Below are 17,494 nucleotides of genomic sequence, written 5' to 3'. Positions count from 1 at the left end.
CTTCGAGTGGGCTTTATCGCGCGATTATCGAGTCGTTGAAGCCCACCGCCGTTGCCGCCGTCGAGACGATTAACGTATCTCGCGATTTAAATGGCGAAGCGCGACTGTAAAGCGGCGAAAACGCATGGGTGTGTGTATGTGGGGTGAATTGTGGATGTATACGTGGATTGCAAAGGGGATGAAAGGGATTTGCATAGCGAGTGTGAATTTTGCATGTGGCAAGTGCGTCTGGGAAAATATTGTAAGGACAATCTTTTTCGCGCGCGAAAAGTAGTAAGCCGCGCAAAAATGTCGCTCGCTCCGCTGCCAGGAAGATAATCGCGTGTGTGCTCGAAGAAAATTTAAGGGACTGCCGGAAAATGTCTCTTGGAAACGCGAGCGTTTCGGATTTCTAGCTTCCCATGAGCGAGTGGCCGTTCTTTGAGAAGTAAATAAATGCCGCGCTCTATTATATTCTTGTGTCACGCTTTTACTTTTGCCGAATAAAATTTAAATAAAATGTTAAAGTAAGCTTAAATTTGCGCAAACTTTTGTTAAATGAATAAACATTTTTATGATTCTTTTTAGAATTTAGAACTCATAGAAATAAATGTGAAAACATTTATATAAATATATCCAGATAATATCTTATCTAGAATAAATGTGTTTATGTTATAATAAATTATTATATATAATATAATAAATATTATAATATAATATATTAAAAAATACACATAAAATATTTACCATCATATTTGTATAATAATATAATGATTGTAATATCTCACTGCAAAGGAGAGTAACGAAATTTAAAAGGAAAATATTTAAAATGCAAATATTTGACTAGATATTAAAGCTACTACTGTAATGTATATGCAAATTTAATTGCATTCCGCGATTGTTCATCTATTCATTTTGTAGAAACTAATTCCCAGATTTGTATATATTTGCAGTGGTATTTTCCTCGTGATGCTCGCAAGATGTTGTTTAGCCCCTGCTATTGTTTCATTGGCATAATTAACAGTAAATCTATATTTTAATAACGTCAAAATTTGCGATGTAAAAACTGAAAAAGCTAGAAATTCTTTGTAACTCTAATTAAATTAAAATTCTCTAACATTATTCGCAGTTTACACATCACATAAAAAAGAAAAGATTATTGAGTTTTTTCAAAAATCGAACGAGATACATCGAATCGTCAAGAATAAAATTAATATTTATATTTTTCAATAATTTTGCGATAATTATTTAATAAATATTTCTTATACTTTACTTTCAATAATCATTAATTTTTTGTTGGCATTTTAACACATTTCCTTCCTCTACTGATTTTAATCGACAACTCGGTAAAATTTAAATCAACATATTCATAATTCAGTTCGTTTACAATGAATTTTTCTTGAAACAGTTTATGCAAAAAAAAAAAATAAATAAATTATTTAATCAGAAATTCGATCCGCGCGAGTCTGCTTATGTGACTCGCGTATCATGGAACATGGACTCTGGATGTGAATCGAGGAAGATCCCTCGGATCTCGTGATGGATTTATGGGACGATGAGTGATGTCGCATATCCTCGATCTCGTCGTATTGGTAAGCTTGGAAAACCGCGAGAGAGAGAGAGAGAGAGTCACAGCTTGGGCTCGTTTTCATACATCTCGTCCTCGTACTCTGCGTCGTATTCGTCGTAGTCTTCGGCCTCCGCCTCGTCGTCGGTCTCTTTGATGATACCCAGTCTCTTGGCGACGCTCTTCACGTTGTTGATGACCTCCTCCTGCACCAGATTAAAGCTCATTGCCAGCAAGGCAATTCCAAATAGCAGGTAAAGGGAACAAAGAGCGATGCCTTGCTGCGCGTCTAGCTTATACGCTGGTACAAAGTCACCGAAACCTTAAAAGAAAAGAGATAAAAAATATTACATATGTAGGGTCTCTTGTGGCGTCCTTATGACTAACATAAGATAGATAGATAAATAGATAAATAGATAGATTGAGAAAGAAAGAGAGAGAGAGAGAAAATAATGAATAAGTAGAAATATTATAGATATAACTTTTTTTTATAAGAAGCATTATATTATTTTTGTGGTGCTTTATAAAGAGCGATTTATTCAATCATCTTAAATAGCACTAATGAGATCTTGAATTGATAGCAGATATTTAAATAATTGTCCAAGCAATAATATTATTTTTTATTATATCTTACGAATAATGATTATATAAAAAAGATAATTATTTTAATAAAGTCATAAGAAGTCTTTCAGCTACTAGGAATAAATTAAAAATTAAGGAGCAGCAAAAACATTCTAATTTAAAGAGAAAGAAAGAAATGGAAAGAGATCGAACCGATGGTAGTCAACGTAATGAAGCAGAAGTAAGCCGAGTCGAGGAGCGACCATTCTTCTCGCTTGCTGAAGAGATAGGCGCCGCCGATTATGTAGCTGACAACCAGGAAGACGCATAGCCAAATGGGCACGGGCTTGGTCGGTTGTCTCTCCTGATCATCCGCGACATAGTACTCGTAGTCAAAATCAATATCGTCAGCGTAAACCTGTCGATGCACGGCGAATCCCATCGGTGACATAATTCTCGGTGACGGTGGTCCCCGCTTAAAAGAGCGCGCTGGGGATGATCATTTATTATGAACAGCAAGTGAGCATTGTATCGATTTGCCATTTGATCTAATTGCAATCTAGGTGCTTTAAATAACTTGGAAATATAAGAGAGATATTCTCGATAGCTATAAAATCATGAATTACGAGTTTGGATTTAAAATCGCGATTCAGCCGACCGGCTTTCATCAGCGGAGTCGCTCACCAACGGAATAATTGCTTCTGCTGCGTCTAGTACTCTTGACGGATTGCGATCTTCTCATATGTTCCATTTCCAAATAGACGGAAGGCGGTCGTAGTCCCGACGTCAAACTCGTTCTGTGATTCGTCGTGGCGCCTTCCACGGAGAGGCATCTCCTCGGCAAGGATCTGGGATTGAAGGAAGTTTGCTTTTCGACACTATCCGGTTCCTCGGTCGTTCCAATACTCCGCGGCCTCTCCGAGTTCTCAACTATAATAATAACATCGGTTTTGTTTAATTTTTTTTTGTGCGCTTTAGGAGCGATTGTCTATCCAACAGCGGCGAACATCTATCTGGATCTTCAACTAATAATATATATTTAAATAATTATCTAAACAAAAATATGCAAAAGGTGTGTGCAAAAGTTTTGCAAAAATAGAATCATTCGTATAAATCGGACAACAAAAATTCGCTGACGCTTACCTTTAGTTTGAGGCGGCCGCTGCCATCTCAGCATCTCGTCCTCCAGATCGTCCAACGCATATTTGTTGCACAAAACCGGCGAGCGATCAGCTTCGTTCGGATTCATTAACAATTTTCTGTCTAACGATTGCGTCGTTATCCTGGGGCTGGCTGTACGCGATAATGAAAGTATAACAAACAAATCGACCGACAGTTTAATTAATCGATGAGTCGATAACAAGCGCGATGCGGCGCGATCGATGCGCTTAAATTAATTAATTAATATCAAGCAAATATTTTGTGGAAACAAAGAGAAGGGGATGCGAGCCGATGTGCAGCGATGTGAGCGTTTTTGTCTTTCGTGTGTGACAATCCTGTGTGCGTATATCGTTCATTAATTTTTTATCATATAAACAACAAGATAAATGGCAATCTGCATTTTTAATATGTATAATAAATATATGCATATCATTATATATATTTATATATAATTATATATTAATAATAATTATTCTCACAATCTATTAGTACCTTTATACATATTTTGCACATCCGACAACAATTATCTGTTCGCGAAATGAATTCAGAGATGACACCTATTTGCGCGGATAATTAAAAATAAAATGTCCCAATACTAGTGTCGCATAATTTTTTATCTGTTAATTTTTTTAATTAATTTACAGCCAACGCTATTAATTGACGATATAAAATAAGTAATTGGTATATTAGTATTGGTATTAAAGGAGAGTACCTCTTACACTTTTTGGAGTGGCCACCTGAAGATCCGAATAACGTGGCATAGTCGCGGCCTTAGTTTCCATCGGATGATTCGTCGAAGATACGTAAGAGCTTGACACCTTCGACTCGGTTCCTTCGAATCGTCGCTGCATATATCTATTGTTTATTTATATATTTTAATCATTTATTATTTAATATTAATAAGTTTATTATGTCTGTATTTATTATCTATTATGTCTAAACTAAGTTTAAAATTATATTTAATAAGAGAATAGCATTGTTTGCCATAATATGATTAGAGAAATCAGAAGAACTGCCATTTATACAAAAATAAAATTATTAATATAAAAGTAAATTTTTTTACAAATTTTTATACGTATTGTTCTTTCTTCCAGTTTTCAAAAGACTAGTGTTTCTTTAAATAATTCTATTAATTATCAATTAAAACTTTATCATATTGAAACTAATATTATACGCAAACGTAAAGTATAAATTAATTTTTTTATTTATACTATTATAAGAAAAAGAAAGAGAAAAATGGATATATAAAAATAAAGCTTTTAAAAGATATTTATTTTATTCATATTAAATTATATTCCTAGCTATACATAAAAATCGTGTGATTTAATTAAACAATTAATTATAGAAATAATGTTCATTCGTCATATATTCAATTCTCCTTAAACGATAAAAGTCCTCGACTGATTTCTCGACTAATCAAGAGATTGAATTATAAATCCGAGAATAATCTTACCTGCAATCGGTGTCGGAGTATGAGGACTTCGTCATACTCTCGGAAAGACCCAAGGCCGAATCAGCTGATCGTTGACTCACTCTGATGGATCGGCGAAACGGGCCTTTGCTTGATCCATATCGCCTTGTAAAATAAATGTAACAATTGTATACAATAGCACAATAGATTTTCAAATCTTCCAAAACTCATTTAATTTAATTTCTTGATTTAAGAGTAAGATATGTGTGCTTAAGGAATGACGTTTCCATATGATATAATTATAATACATCATTAATTAACAATATGCAAATCTTATCTGACACATCAATGTAACATTTTTATATAATTTAAAAACTTATATAGAGTTCTTTGTCATGTAATTTTTTAATATTTTTTACTGTTATATAGATCTCATTATATTTATATTACCCTGGTTGACGAACGGAGTACGATCTGACAAAGGTGTTACGCCCTCGTCGTTTTTTCGGCGGTTTTGTGCACACGTAGCAACACACTTTCCAATATAAAAATCTAAAAAAATATCACGAATGAAAAAGATGAAAGAAAATTATTTTTCAGCAGCGATAAAAAACTACTAAACATTCCATGTATGCGATATAACAGACGAAACGAAATTTTTACAAATTTTCCATTTTCCAGATACGTGACCCGTATTAGATGTGATTAAACATTGTCTGTTATTACCTAAAACTGGACGCCATCACGTCTCCGATATTCGACAGGCAGAGCAACATGAGCGGAATGCCAAGAATGGCGTAGAAAATAGTTACCACTTTTCCATTTTTCGTTTTCGGCGCAATGTGACCGTATCCTGTAATAGAGAACGAAAAAATGGAGAGAAATTTCTCGTTTTCGAAAAATAGAAAATTATTGTACCATGCGATGAAAGATTCGCACGATAAAGGCTATAGTAAAATGCAATTTCGCCAAAAATAATCGAGTGTCGCCCAATGATCGCTTCGCGATCGAATTAAATGATCGGAATTTTATAAATCACTCTAAAATCTTGAATTGGAAGAAATCGAGGTCTTTCAGATCTTTAACCTTGCCTCGGCCTTGAATCTCTAAGATCTCTTCCAAGCCTCGCGCAGTCTCGTAATTTCGTCTACGAGTCTGGGTCAAGGTCGCCAGGATTCCTTATTCCATAATACGCGGGACCATCCCACCGTTACATAAGATTTCCGTTATTTGCCGACGTTATTCTGTGTCTTCTGTCATATATTATCTTTCCCTTTTTTTGCAGCTCTGTTCCCCGAAAAATTATCAGAAGCAATCCACTTTTTCCTCATGATTGATACAAGAACGATAAATTTTTAAAGAAAATTATATACACATAATTTTTCAAATATAATAGTATATAATATTTCGGATGATATCAAGTAAATAAAAAAGAAAGATTTTATAAAATAATTTCTTGATAAACTGTTAGTATTAAATCATTGGGGAAAGTTATGTAGAAAAATATTGCATATTTTTTCATATTTAAGACACGAATTTTTTATATGTAAAATAATAGAATATGAAGGAATAAGTTACGATAATAAATTATTTTCAAGATAGGGGAACCGTTGTTATCCGCTTTTTTTCGATCTCGAATTATTCGAACGGTTCATCTAGCGCAAATCTCGAAGCTGTTATTCGCGGTCAGTCAAATATTTTTTTTTCTCATTTCACTATATCATATAATATATATATAGTATATATATATATATATATATATATATATATATATATATACAGCCTCTTCCTTACAGGATATCCGGAGAACGTGCCATTTCAAGAATGTAACGGGATAAATTCAATCCTCTTTTTTATATCGCGAATATTCCTCCGTTGGAGGAGGTTGAGTGTCGCGAGAAGTCTAGTCAAAGCGCGCCCATAACAAGTCCCTTTCCGCTTTATCGAAAGGACGGATTTATCCGCGTATTCGAGAGGCGGATTCGGGAAATGTGAGGACGACGATCCAATTTCATAAATTCGCCCCGAAAAGAAGCCATTTATTACATCGAAACGACGACAATTCGCGAAACGTCCTTTAGCTTAGATCGATCGTTCTCTGACTTTCTCGCGATAAAAGGATTTTCGCGAGAAAACAGCAACGCGTGCGTGTTCCTTGCTACGAGACGCGATTACGATAAGCATTTTAGATGTTTACTCGCGTTACTCGAGATTTTCCCTCGCGCCAGTGTAAGCGACGCCGGTGTTTATGATAGACGTTTTCCTCTCCGCTTTCCCGAAACTGCCGGCAGAAGAAAGATCTCCCCCACATACGATATAAATTTCCGGCGCAGCATAGCATCAATGCATTATGCAACCGTATGTAGTCCAGAACGGCGAAGCGAGGGGGTAAGGGGGAGGATGCGAGGCAAAAACCCCCGTTTCCTCATAGCGAATACATACATGAATTTTCCCGAGGATCCCGAAATGTCGAAAAGGCATAGCGCGATCCATTCGCGTTGCAGGATCTCGCCTTTATTTTTCATTTTTCTTTTTCTCTCTTTCTTTCTCTCTCTCTCTCTCTCTCTCTCTCTTTCTCTTTCTATCCACTGAATGGTGTAACGCTTTTATTCTGACGAGGAATAGAAGTTGAGGGAGAAAGAAAAAGAGAGAAACGGGAGAGAGATGAGAAGTAGGTCGCGCAGTCGATGGCAGGAAATTATTTGAAAAGGGAGAAAATATAGGGAGAGAGAGAGAGAGAGAGAGAGAGAGAAAGAGAGAGAGTTGCAATCGCGACTGCCTGTCGAAGAAATGAATTTTCGTCGAAGGATAAGCGCGTTCGATCGCGGCTACAGCCGGGTCAACTGCGAGAAATTTCGATCTCGATTTCTTTCTTCGATGATCTAAAATTGCTGGAGCTAATTTTTTACTCAATTATAAGCCGGAAGTGACCTGGCGATTGCGAAAAAGTCGATTGAGACACCCTAAACATTTATAATATCAATTTCCTATTTCGACATATCGCCGTTTTTATAATAATGTACGCTTTAGTATTGAATTACATAAAGATATTAAAAGATTGGTGCGGTTAAAATTTTAATTTGCAAAACTGAGAAAGACGATGATTTTTTTCTATGCGGAACTGTTAGTTCGAAAAATCTGAGCCACGAAGAAACTAAACAGAAATTACGCTTGAAAGATAAATTATTATTACAATAAAACTTTATTCTATAATTAATTTTATATAGAGTTTGCCGTAGCGAGATTTTCATTACAGGCTTTATCGCCAAGATATTTAATATCGAAGAGAGATTAAAAATTTCCTTCGTTAAGACGAATATTATACTATAACTGACGTGAGAGAAACGTCATTAAAAATTTTAACTGGGGCTTCGATGCAATCCTTATTTTCTTTTTTTTAATAATCAAATAATTATTATAATTATTATAAATATTATAATAATAAGAAATTATTTTTACCTTTCTTCGATTCAAAAGTAACGCAATAAAAATATAATCGTATAATTATTTGTTAAATTTTCAATTAAAAATTATATGAAAGATAAAATCACAAAACACTTGAAGATAAAATATGAAAAGATAGTGACAAGATCTATATTTGTAAAAAAATAAAATATTAAATCTAATCGTTTAAATTATCGTTATTTTTTAGCAAGAGTGTTATATAAAACAATAATGGAAACAAAAGTCGCGACGAAACGTCACAAAGTGTTCGCCGCCCTCCTCTTTGATCGTATTTACTGCGGCGGGAAATTGCTTGTGAAAAAGGTCACGTGCCAGGAAATTAGTTGAAAAGCGCGACGATGGCTTGAAGTTTCTTCTTTCGATTCACAAAATGAATTCTCGAGGACCTCCGCCACAAGTTTCAAAGTAGCAGAAGATCCGATTTCATCAATTCGCGCCGAAAAGATTACGATGTTTGATTCGATTTTCTTCGCGTTCACTTTAAGGCAATCTCGATGAAAGGAAAGAAAAACGAATTGTGGTTGGAAAATCGCTCTTGGCAATCTCACTTTTTTTTACTACATATTATTATTGATATTTTTCTCTTTTTTTATCCTTATATTTCTTAAGGATGTATGTGACATATATCGAAATATTAACAAAAGCATTAAAATTTCATAGATTATTCTACTATTTCTTTTGAATATTTGTACGAAAACTAAGCACAATTCTCTTAACGGTTTGGAAGTTATTTAAATTTAAAGTTACTATTGATTCTTATGAAAAATCACCTATTGTAGCACTTATTGACAAATTTGACAAAGAAAAAAATATTACCAGTGAAATAAAAATTTTCACTTGTATTAAAGAAATTCTAATCAATATTTGTGCAAAACTTGATTTAGATCCACTATTTCGTTTAAAAGTTATTTACTAAAAATTGTAGAAAAATATTATTTGTCTCTTTTTCTCTTTCTGCAAATTACTCGTTTTTCCACAATTTCTCATTTGTCTTTTGCAGTTGATTTCAGAGGATATTCAAATGAAAAATTTTTGCCACAAATTAGGAAAAATATTAATTACAACTATTTTTTTTACGAAGACGTCAAAATCCATATTATTTTGTGATACTTAAATTTTTTTCATAACCCGAATTTATTTCTTTAATTTTTTAAACAGTATAAACGTAAGAAACATGTTTTCTTTTTAAGTTTGACAATTTTTTGCTACTATTGTACATCCAGAACATTCTTAAGATCGGGTTTAATCTGTCTACATAGCAAATTTGTGGCAATTTTTGCAATTTAAATGTCTGGGAGTATCATAATTAGATATCTATGTCGCATAGCGTGTACTGCAACACGTAATGATCATGTTCCGACCGAGAAAAACGGCGCGATCGCTCGGAAAGAGAGGTCATTTCAATCAAATTGAAAATTTTTTTATCAAATTCCCAAAAGTATCATTTTATTCGATTTTAATTCACAAAGTACCCGCGACAGTTCGTTACTCTTGCGCGAGCATTCGAAACACTGCGAAAATGCCGTTGCTGTTTTATTCGCCAGAGGAATCAGAAAAAAAGAAATTCCGTTGCGCGCGCTTAAATCCTCCGTTTAATCTCGCGTTTAATCCCGTAATGAAAAGATGTCATGAAGAAATAAATTTCAAAGCAGAACCGGATTATAAAAAGCGCTTTTGTGTCCTGACACGTTTGTCCCTTCGTTAAAAATACGGATGCGCATCTACATCACTTTGCTAACCGACAAAAAGTCATGATATTTTCCGGGAATTTTTGTCACAAAAATATCTCTCTTTCTCATTCATCATTCATCATTTATCGATCACCTGATCTATTTTAAATCAAACGACGACTAAAATAGAGAATATCGTCCTAGTAAATTATCTTAGTTTTCTTTGAAACAAAAAATAACGTTTCGCAATTCTAAGGCAACGCGGATCGATATTTTCCTGACGCATACGCGGTCTCCGCACGTGCGTATGACATATGACGCGGATTCGCCGCTAAGAAGATTGGCAGGCAAATGTCGCTTAATGAAGAGGATGTATTTTTCAAGAGTGAAGGCTGAAAATCCCTAACGGAAGGTAATTTCGATGTCGAGCGCTGGAATTAACATTACGCCATGCGTCTTGATTTTGCTTTAAGAGAAGGAGGTCGAAGTGTGCGGCTTCCTTCCCTACCTCGTCGAAGAAGCGGGTTTTCCCAGGTCGAAGGACGGGCGCGCTCGAAGGAGCGGAACCAAAAATATCCGACCGGATTCACTCACACACACGCGCATAATAACATACCGCATAATAACGTAACGTGTTAGTAAATTTCAATGTAATCTCGATCTTGCGAACGCAATGTAAACGAGATAAGCGTTATCCAACATTTATTTCGTAATTATTACAGCAGCAAATGTTCTTGTTGCCTTTCTCACACACGTGGATTTATATGATCTGAGAACTGAAACGCGCTCTCTCGTCTTTAAATTTCTAACTTATTTCTTCTTTGAGTTTTTGAGAGCAACTGAATAAAATTTTATTTGCTTATTTTATATATTTCAAATCGTTAAATATTTTTAATATCCTAGACTTTATTTGATTTCATACTTTTAAATTTTATATAAAGAAAAACTTTTTTGTGAATAAATATACGCGCTAATGATTTTAATCAGCAAGCTAGTGCCGCACCGGATTTTTCGGATTTGTGTGGAAACAAAGGTAAATATCATCTTAGATCGATCGCGGATGATTATCGTTTGAAAAGACCTCGAAGTGTAGCGGTACGTTCACCTTGTTACGGCGATGCATATATAAAGGCGCGCGACTCACTTTCACTCTCGTTTAGTTTGCTACGAATCTTATGCGTGCGGACGATACTTGCGGGACTTACTTTTCGGGAAATACGCGAACATTGAGACGTCAAACATTGTACGATATTAAATTCTTTTCCGAGAATAAAGATGCAAGTTCTTCATCTAATTCTCGTCGTCGCGGTGGCGACGGTGATTGCCGAGAAAGACGAATCTTGGACCTGGGATGATGATAAACCGAAAACGAGCCGATCCGCCGAGAGCAGGTGAGCTGTCGATTTTACGATTTGTCAAAAATTAATGTATCCATGTATTTTTATATTCTTTATCTAATTTGTTTTATTGTAATTATATTTATAAAGTATGATTATATTCTTATTACATTCAAATGAAGAAGAGAGGAATATAATGGGGGATTATCATCACTTGACAGATATCGATTTGCTACTTACGCGAATAACTTTCAGGTATCAAGTGTACGAGCCTTCTGAAAATCTGGAAGCTTTCAATAACAATGGCTTTAGGCCTCAAAATCCGGGACCTTACGGTCCCAACGGCGGACCTCTCATACCATCATACCAGGGTAACAACGGCATTCTCGTGGGCCCCGGTGGACCAACCGGAATAATTGGCAGGTATTTGTGATTTCTCTCCAGCTCATCGTGCATTTCAGCTCTCCGAACATTTCACGTTTATTTCGCGCGATCATTAATTAGTTCGATTAATCGGCTTTTCGAAAATACCGAGATCGTTGAAAAATCCGCGAGTCGCGAGAGCCCATGCTAAATCGCACTTTTCCAAACAGATTCAATAATCTCGGAAAAGTGGAATTTCCCGATCCGACCGGTGCCTCCTCTCCCCTATCCTCCTCCGGCTTTCTCTATATTAAATTTCCAATGATCCGATTACAATATATAGGTGTCTCGCCTCTTTTCCACATGCGACCAAGGCAATCGCGTTTAATTTATAAATATCCCGCGCATTTAATTGTGTGCGAGGCCCGTAACGATATTTCACGAGAGACGGCTCATTCCCAAAGGGGAAAACGGCGGTGGATTTTTCATCAACTGCATTGTGGATAATTTCACGCGTTTCATCTATTACGAAACTTATGAGCTGAATAATTTTTTTCTCCATCGTAATTCAATTAAATTTCATTCGTCAATGAGAATAATCGACATCTCGTGATTCTAATTAGAAATTTATATTTTTTCGAAAATGTGTTGAATCGAAATATTATTGCCATTAATTTGCCGACGTGAGAGAATATCAGGGGACGTTTATCGTTGATATTTCAGACCGCCCCGTTATAATCCAGACAGACCCGGTGGTATCATAGATTCGGTGCCGCCCTGGATCAGAGATGATCCCCGCTATCGCGAGTTCGATACTTGCAAGTGCAGATACAGTTTCAACTGCCCGTCGCCCGGCTTGAAATTCGTAAGTTCGATCAGCAACAGACTCGGGTAAAGAGAGAAAGTGCACAACTTGATCAAATCTTTTGCCCGCTATCTTGTTTCAGGGCCACTGCTCAAGGGACAAAAAGTACTGTTGCTTCAACAGCAAAAGATTCCCAGGACTGTTGGGAGGACAAAATTATCCATATTATCCCGTAAAGGAAAATTTAAATCCATTTTCATATTTACGTTTTTTTCCCATACATTTAGCGCATATGCAAGATGGGGCACTTTATGACCTAAGATTAATAATATTATATATATTAATGTTTTTATCGATTGATGAAAAGAATAGACTTTCATAAAAAAAAAAAATACAATTCTTCTTAAAAGATAGAGATAATGTAGAGTTATTATAAAAATGCATATAGAGAAATCTGTTTTATATATATATATATATATGTACATACATAACTGCACAAAGAAAATTTAGATTGTAAAGTTAAATGACCCATCCTGTATATATTTGAATTTTAATTCTTTTTTTAATCGATCTTAAATAAATTTAAAAAAAAAAAAGAAGTATACGTTGAGCGCGCAAAAACTATTTGTTCGTACAATTTAGTATCGCTTTATAGAGGATTCCCAATTGAACTCTCTTTGCGTTGTAATTGCGGGAATTCTCCTGCGATAGGGAATCTTCTCTCTCTCTCTCTCTCTCTCTCTCTCTTCCCATAATTGTCCGCTAAGTAATAATTAATTCCCAGGGTGCGCCGCACAAGTACGGACCGAACGGTTTCGCGCCGACGTCGAATTATTACGGCAATCGAAGACCGTACGGTAGCGGCTACCAGCATCCGTCTTCCGGTGATTATTATCCGGGGCCCTACGGCGACACTTATGGTCATCGTAATGAGTTCGAAGCATTACGGCCGTATGGCTACGACGGCGAATCTGACGATTATGCGATCTACGGGCGGTCGTTGGGCAAGAATCAAACGCAGGAAGCGAACGAGAAGCCAAAGACGGACGAGGAAATCAAGAAGCGATGATTGCAAATAATATTGTCGATCGTTTTCATTTATCTTCACTCCCGATGGAGATGCCAAAGATGCGACAGATATATATGTCTTCCTCGCTTTACGTCCAACGATTGTATAATTAGATAAAGATGCAAATCGAATCTTTCGCGCGGATAATTAACTTGAATATAATTGTATTTGCGTAATTTATTGTGAATTGCAAACATTAGTAACGCGCCGCTTCCGAATTAATAAAATGCACATTGTTACTCCTTTGAAAACACTTTGGAGTAGACTCTCTTTAATCGACGATGCTAATATCAATGTGAATGACACAAGGTTTCTTAATTAAAAAAAAAAAAAATAAAATAAATAAATTATTTTAATATTTGTGTTTGCTGATATTTTTTTATATCCTATTAGAATTGAATGATTTTGAATATTGACTCACCAATTGTCGTGATTACGATGATGGAATAGAAGAGAGCGCCGGCGAATGTCCATTGTATATTACCCTCTTCCTCACTGCCATCCCATCCCTCCATCTTCATTTTCTTAAAGAGACTCTCCTCGAAGCGCTACGGACAAACGCGCATTGTTCGTGAACAAACAATCTTCTGATAAATCGCATTCGATATACAAAGAAATAATATTTTGTCCACGGAAGCTGAAAATAGATGTCTAAAGCATTCAATGAGGGGGGGAAGGGGAAGGAAAGGTTACCGTGAGCTCTTCCAACGCCTTCTTCGTCCAATTTTCGCGAGCCAACACGTCGAAATTCTTCGTGATTTCCCATAGCTTTTCCGAAACGTTTCCACGTATGCTCTTGATGCTCTTCTTCACCTGCAAAGAGCAAACGCGTCGTGAAGAACGAGGGTGCATTTTACTCTTGGCGTTGCGATGCTCGGCGCACGACGACGACGACAGTCAATAATTCATCGATACGAGTGCGGAATATTCGATTCGGGGCAGACTATTTGTCTGTAGTAGTCCCTTTTTGCTCCCCCGTTGTCGAATTAATTTCTGTCCCGGCAAACTTACTCTCGATCCGCGTCGGAATTACGTGACGTGAAATTCATTTATTACATCCCAATTTAGTCCACTGAATTACACTGTCTAATCAAGATAATAGTTAAAAGTAATATAATGAAAATTAACAAAATTAATTATAAGTGTGAGAAAATAAGAAATCTCTGCAAAAATATAGCCGATCAATAAAGTAATTAATTTTTAAATACGTAGATAAATTTATCCCCCGTTCTAAGATATATTAAGGATTTAAAAATACATTTGTAACAAGTAAAAATATCTATTGTCATTGAAAACACTGATCTCAGCTAATATATCTTAGAACGGGGGATAAATTTAATAAATAGCTGATCAACATATCAATTTTTCTTGAGAAATTAGATCGAATATATACTGAAAGGAAACACCTTACAAAATTCGCTAATGCACTCGCAATTTACCTCCTTTTCGTGATTCGCCTCCAGTGCCTCGAAGGCGTACGCGCCGATCACACAATAAGCAACTACCAAGGAGATGAGCGTCACGTGGGAGAAGACGCATCTGCTGAATTTCCACAACAAGCGTAGAAATCTGATGCAGCGCGACGGTGTCTCTATCTCCATCATCGGGTCGAGCACCTCCGTTCGCGCACGCGGCATTTTCTACTCTATCCCTTTAGAATATCGCGGGTACTCTCTCATTAGATTCCCCATTTACATAGCGAGCTCGTCACCCTCGTAGCTTCGATTGCTCGATAATTAGATTTCTTCTGATCCCGCACGACGGATATACTGACATTAGGTTTGTCAGATCCACTGCATATATTCTGATTAAAAACTTTTTTTTCAAGCAATATGAATTTTTTTACAACAAAGAGAATCGGAAATTCTTGAAAGGATTTATATCATCAAGAAACTTGGAATAGCCTGTTCTATTTACGTAAAAATAATCGTGAGAAAATTATTTATAAATCTGAGGAAATAAAAATTTCTCTCCTTCTTTCTCTGGTAAACAGAATTCTACTTCTATAAAATATTGAGAAGTATGTTAAATAATTTTTCCAGCTCTCGCTGAAATTCCTGGGTTCGTGAGTGTAATATCAAACAGCTATACCGTAAATAAATAACCGCGCACGTGTTACAACTGCAATATCAGCTGATATGTTACAAACAATTAAATGAAAAAATATTACTTTGATCACGTACGTATATTTTTTAGAGTAAATATTCAATATCAAAGTTTCCGTGAGATTTTTTTTTTTGGCTAACATATTTTATGTATCGAGAGAAGTAGAAATTGAATTTGCTCGAAAAAATCGACATGTCTCTCATGTCTCGCTTTTTCATAATCGTTAGAGCGATTTTACGCAAATACAATATTGATGGCGTTCAGCGAACTTTGAGACACAAAATATGTGTTATCGTAAAATATTGAGTTTTTGCATTGTATATCGAAAGAATTAAGATTTAAATTTTCACGGAAAACTTTTTATTGAAAATCAATAACGGAGGAAAAATATATAAAAAAGATTATATTACAAGACTCATATTAATCGTATTGTTATGAGAAGCACTGATAAACGATTATTTATTGACGGATCTGCATATTGTTAATGAAAAATTATATTCGGCATTATTGTCGCGCTTTTATAAACAAAGCGTTTTTCACAGATAAATCGTTCTCCGTTAACAAGACGCGATCTTTTGTCACGAAATCACGAGTGACGCTGATCGAGCAATCTGGTTCTCGTATTCATTCGAGTCGCTTGTCTCCGTCTCGGAGAGACGAATTCGATTTCATGCGATACGCTTTCTTCGATGTTTATCCATTTCCTTCGGTCTCATCGACGGGCGTGAAACAATCGATATTGAGTGCCTCTTTGTGTCGCACCGTATATACCGAATGACGCGCGTTGTCATTGTTATCGTTAATGTTTGCTCGCTTTATTGGCAAATTCATTACGCACAAATCACGATCGCAAATTATAATCTGGAGTTGACTGGAAGATACGGAAATAGAATTTTTTCATTCATTAGAAAATTTTTCTACAACACTACGTAATATTTTAATAATATTGTGTTTGTGCAAAAAAAGTATTTACAATGTATTATATCAAGAAAAATAATTTGTTTTCTTTCAAAAATATGTCATATATCTCAAAACTTTTGACTTTTGTTTTTTAATAAAAAGTGACATGCGAAACTGGAGAATTTTTCAAAATAATCGAACATCTCGGATTAAGAAACTTCCTTCTTTAAATTAATTTATTTTAAATATAAATTTTATATTAAATTTTCCACTATTAAAAGATTAATTAATTCAAAATAAGATACAATTTTGTTACACATATCTGTCCCGATTTTAATGCTCGTAATTATTTTAATTATTGAAACTCGGTATGCTTGTTAGACAAATATCGATGCCGAAATATAAGAATAAAAAAAAAAGAAAACCTAGGAATCAAGAGCTCACATTAATAATCGTCCTATATATTAATTATAAAAATACCAAACGCTCACACGAACGGTTATTTAAAGTGGCACACGTGTTTAAAGCCAGCCGTGCGGTTTAATCTCAAACCAACGTAAGGTCGAGAGAGATTTACTTCTCTCTCGATCGCTTCCTAAACGTCGTTCGTATCCTCGGACGATCCCGAGGAATCTTCTAACACCGCGTAAATTTCGCGAACACCCGCATGCGACTTCCGAAACTCGTCGTAACGACACAGGCGTGATTCTCGCATGTTCCTCGACGCGAAACTAAGACAGAAACGCATTACATCCGCAAGGCAGGTTGTTCCAAATTTATCCCAGCGTCGAAATTTCGTTCGGAAAATGGGAAGGGAGGATGGAAAGAGAGAGAGAGAGAGAGAGAGAGAGAGAGAGAAAGAGAGAAGAAAACAACTTCTCCGTAGAGATTTGTGCTCCCGGCGTCGATACTTTCATGATTATCGCGCAAAGATTCAAGAGTTGAACAGCAAGTAAGTCAATTTTACAGCACCTTAGTTTCTCTTTTCATTTTATTTCATACAAAAGACCCGGATATTACAAAGGACCGCAGATAAGAGTCATCCTTTTTTTTCACTTTTCTTTCTATTTTGTTCGGATTATTAAGGTCTTCGGAATTCA

The 17,494-nt window shown here is 35.7% G+C and overlaps 2 protein-coding genes across 7 annotated transcripts; one reads left to right on the top strand and one right to left on the bottom strand.

The window, feature by feature from the left end:
• Positions 1–718: 718 nt before the first annotated feature.
• On the bottom strand, positions 719–17,119 carry LOC126852335 (uncharacterized). 6 transcript variants are annotated; one of them, XM_050597040.1, is made up of 12 exons: positions 16,972–17,119; positions 14,828–15,192; positions 14,082–14,201; positions 13,810–13,936; positions 5,406–5,532; positions 5,130–5,231; positions 4,722–4,844; positions 3,981–4,123; positions 3,251–3,400; positions 2,792–3,037; positions 2,321–2,596; positions 719–1,868 (listed from the first exon to the last, which is right to left on the bottom strand). In XM_050597040.1, exons 2-12 carry the CDS (start codon positions 15,023–15,025, stop codon positions 1,609–1,611), a joined length of 1,872 nt encoding a protein of 623 aa, XP_050452997.1. In that variant the 5' UTR covers positions 15,026–15,192; positions 16,972–17,119; the 3' UTR covers positions 719–1,608. The 6 variants fall into 6 exon arrangements, with proteins under 6 accessions (XP_050452997.1, XP_050452995.1, XP_050452994.1 ...); XM_050597038.1 differs by having other exon boundaries at positions 14,828–15,297; positions 16,886–17,112; XM_050597037.1 differs by having other exon boundaries at positions 16,886–17,112.
• On the top strand, positions 10,988–13,723 carry LOC126852370 (uncharacterized). Its single transcript, XM_050597139.1, has 5 exons — positions 10,988–11,205; positions 11,407–11,574; positions 12,238–12,379; positions 12,462–12,551; positions 13,104–13,723. The coding sequence occupies exons 1-5, from the start codon at positions 11,090–11,092 to the stop codon at positions 13,386–13,388; spliced, it is 801 nt and encodes a 266-aa protein (XP_050453096.1). The 5' UTR covers positions 10,988–11,089; the 3' UTR covers positions 13,389–13,723.
• Positions 17,120–17,494: the final 375 nt, after the last annotated feature.

The sequence above is a fragment of the Cataglyphis hispanica genome, chromosome 10 (assembly GCF_021464435.1).
Source record: "Cataglyphis hispanica isolate Lineage 1 chromosome 10, ULB_Chis1_1.0, whole genome shotgun sequence".
NCBI lineage: Eukaryota > Metazoa > Arthropoda > Insecta > Hymenoptera > Formicidae > Cataglyphis > Cataglyphis hispanica.
The sequence above is the reverse complement of the archived record's forward strand: the minus strand, read 5'-3'. Positions and strand labels throughout refer to the sequence as shown.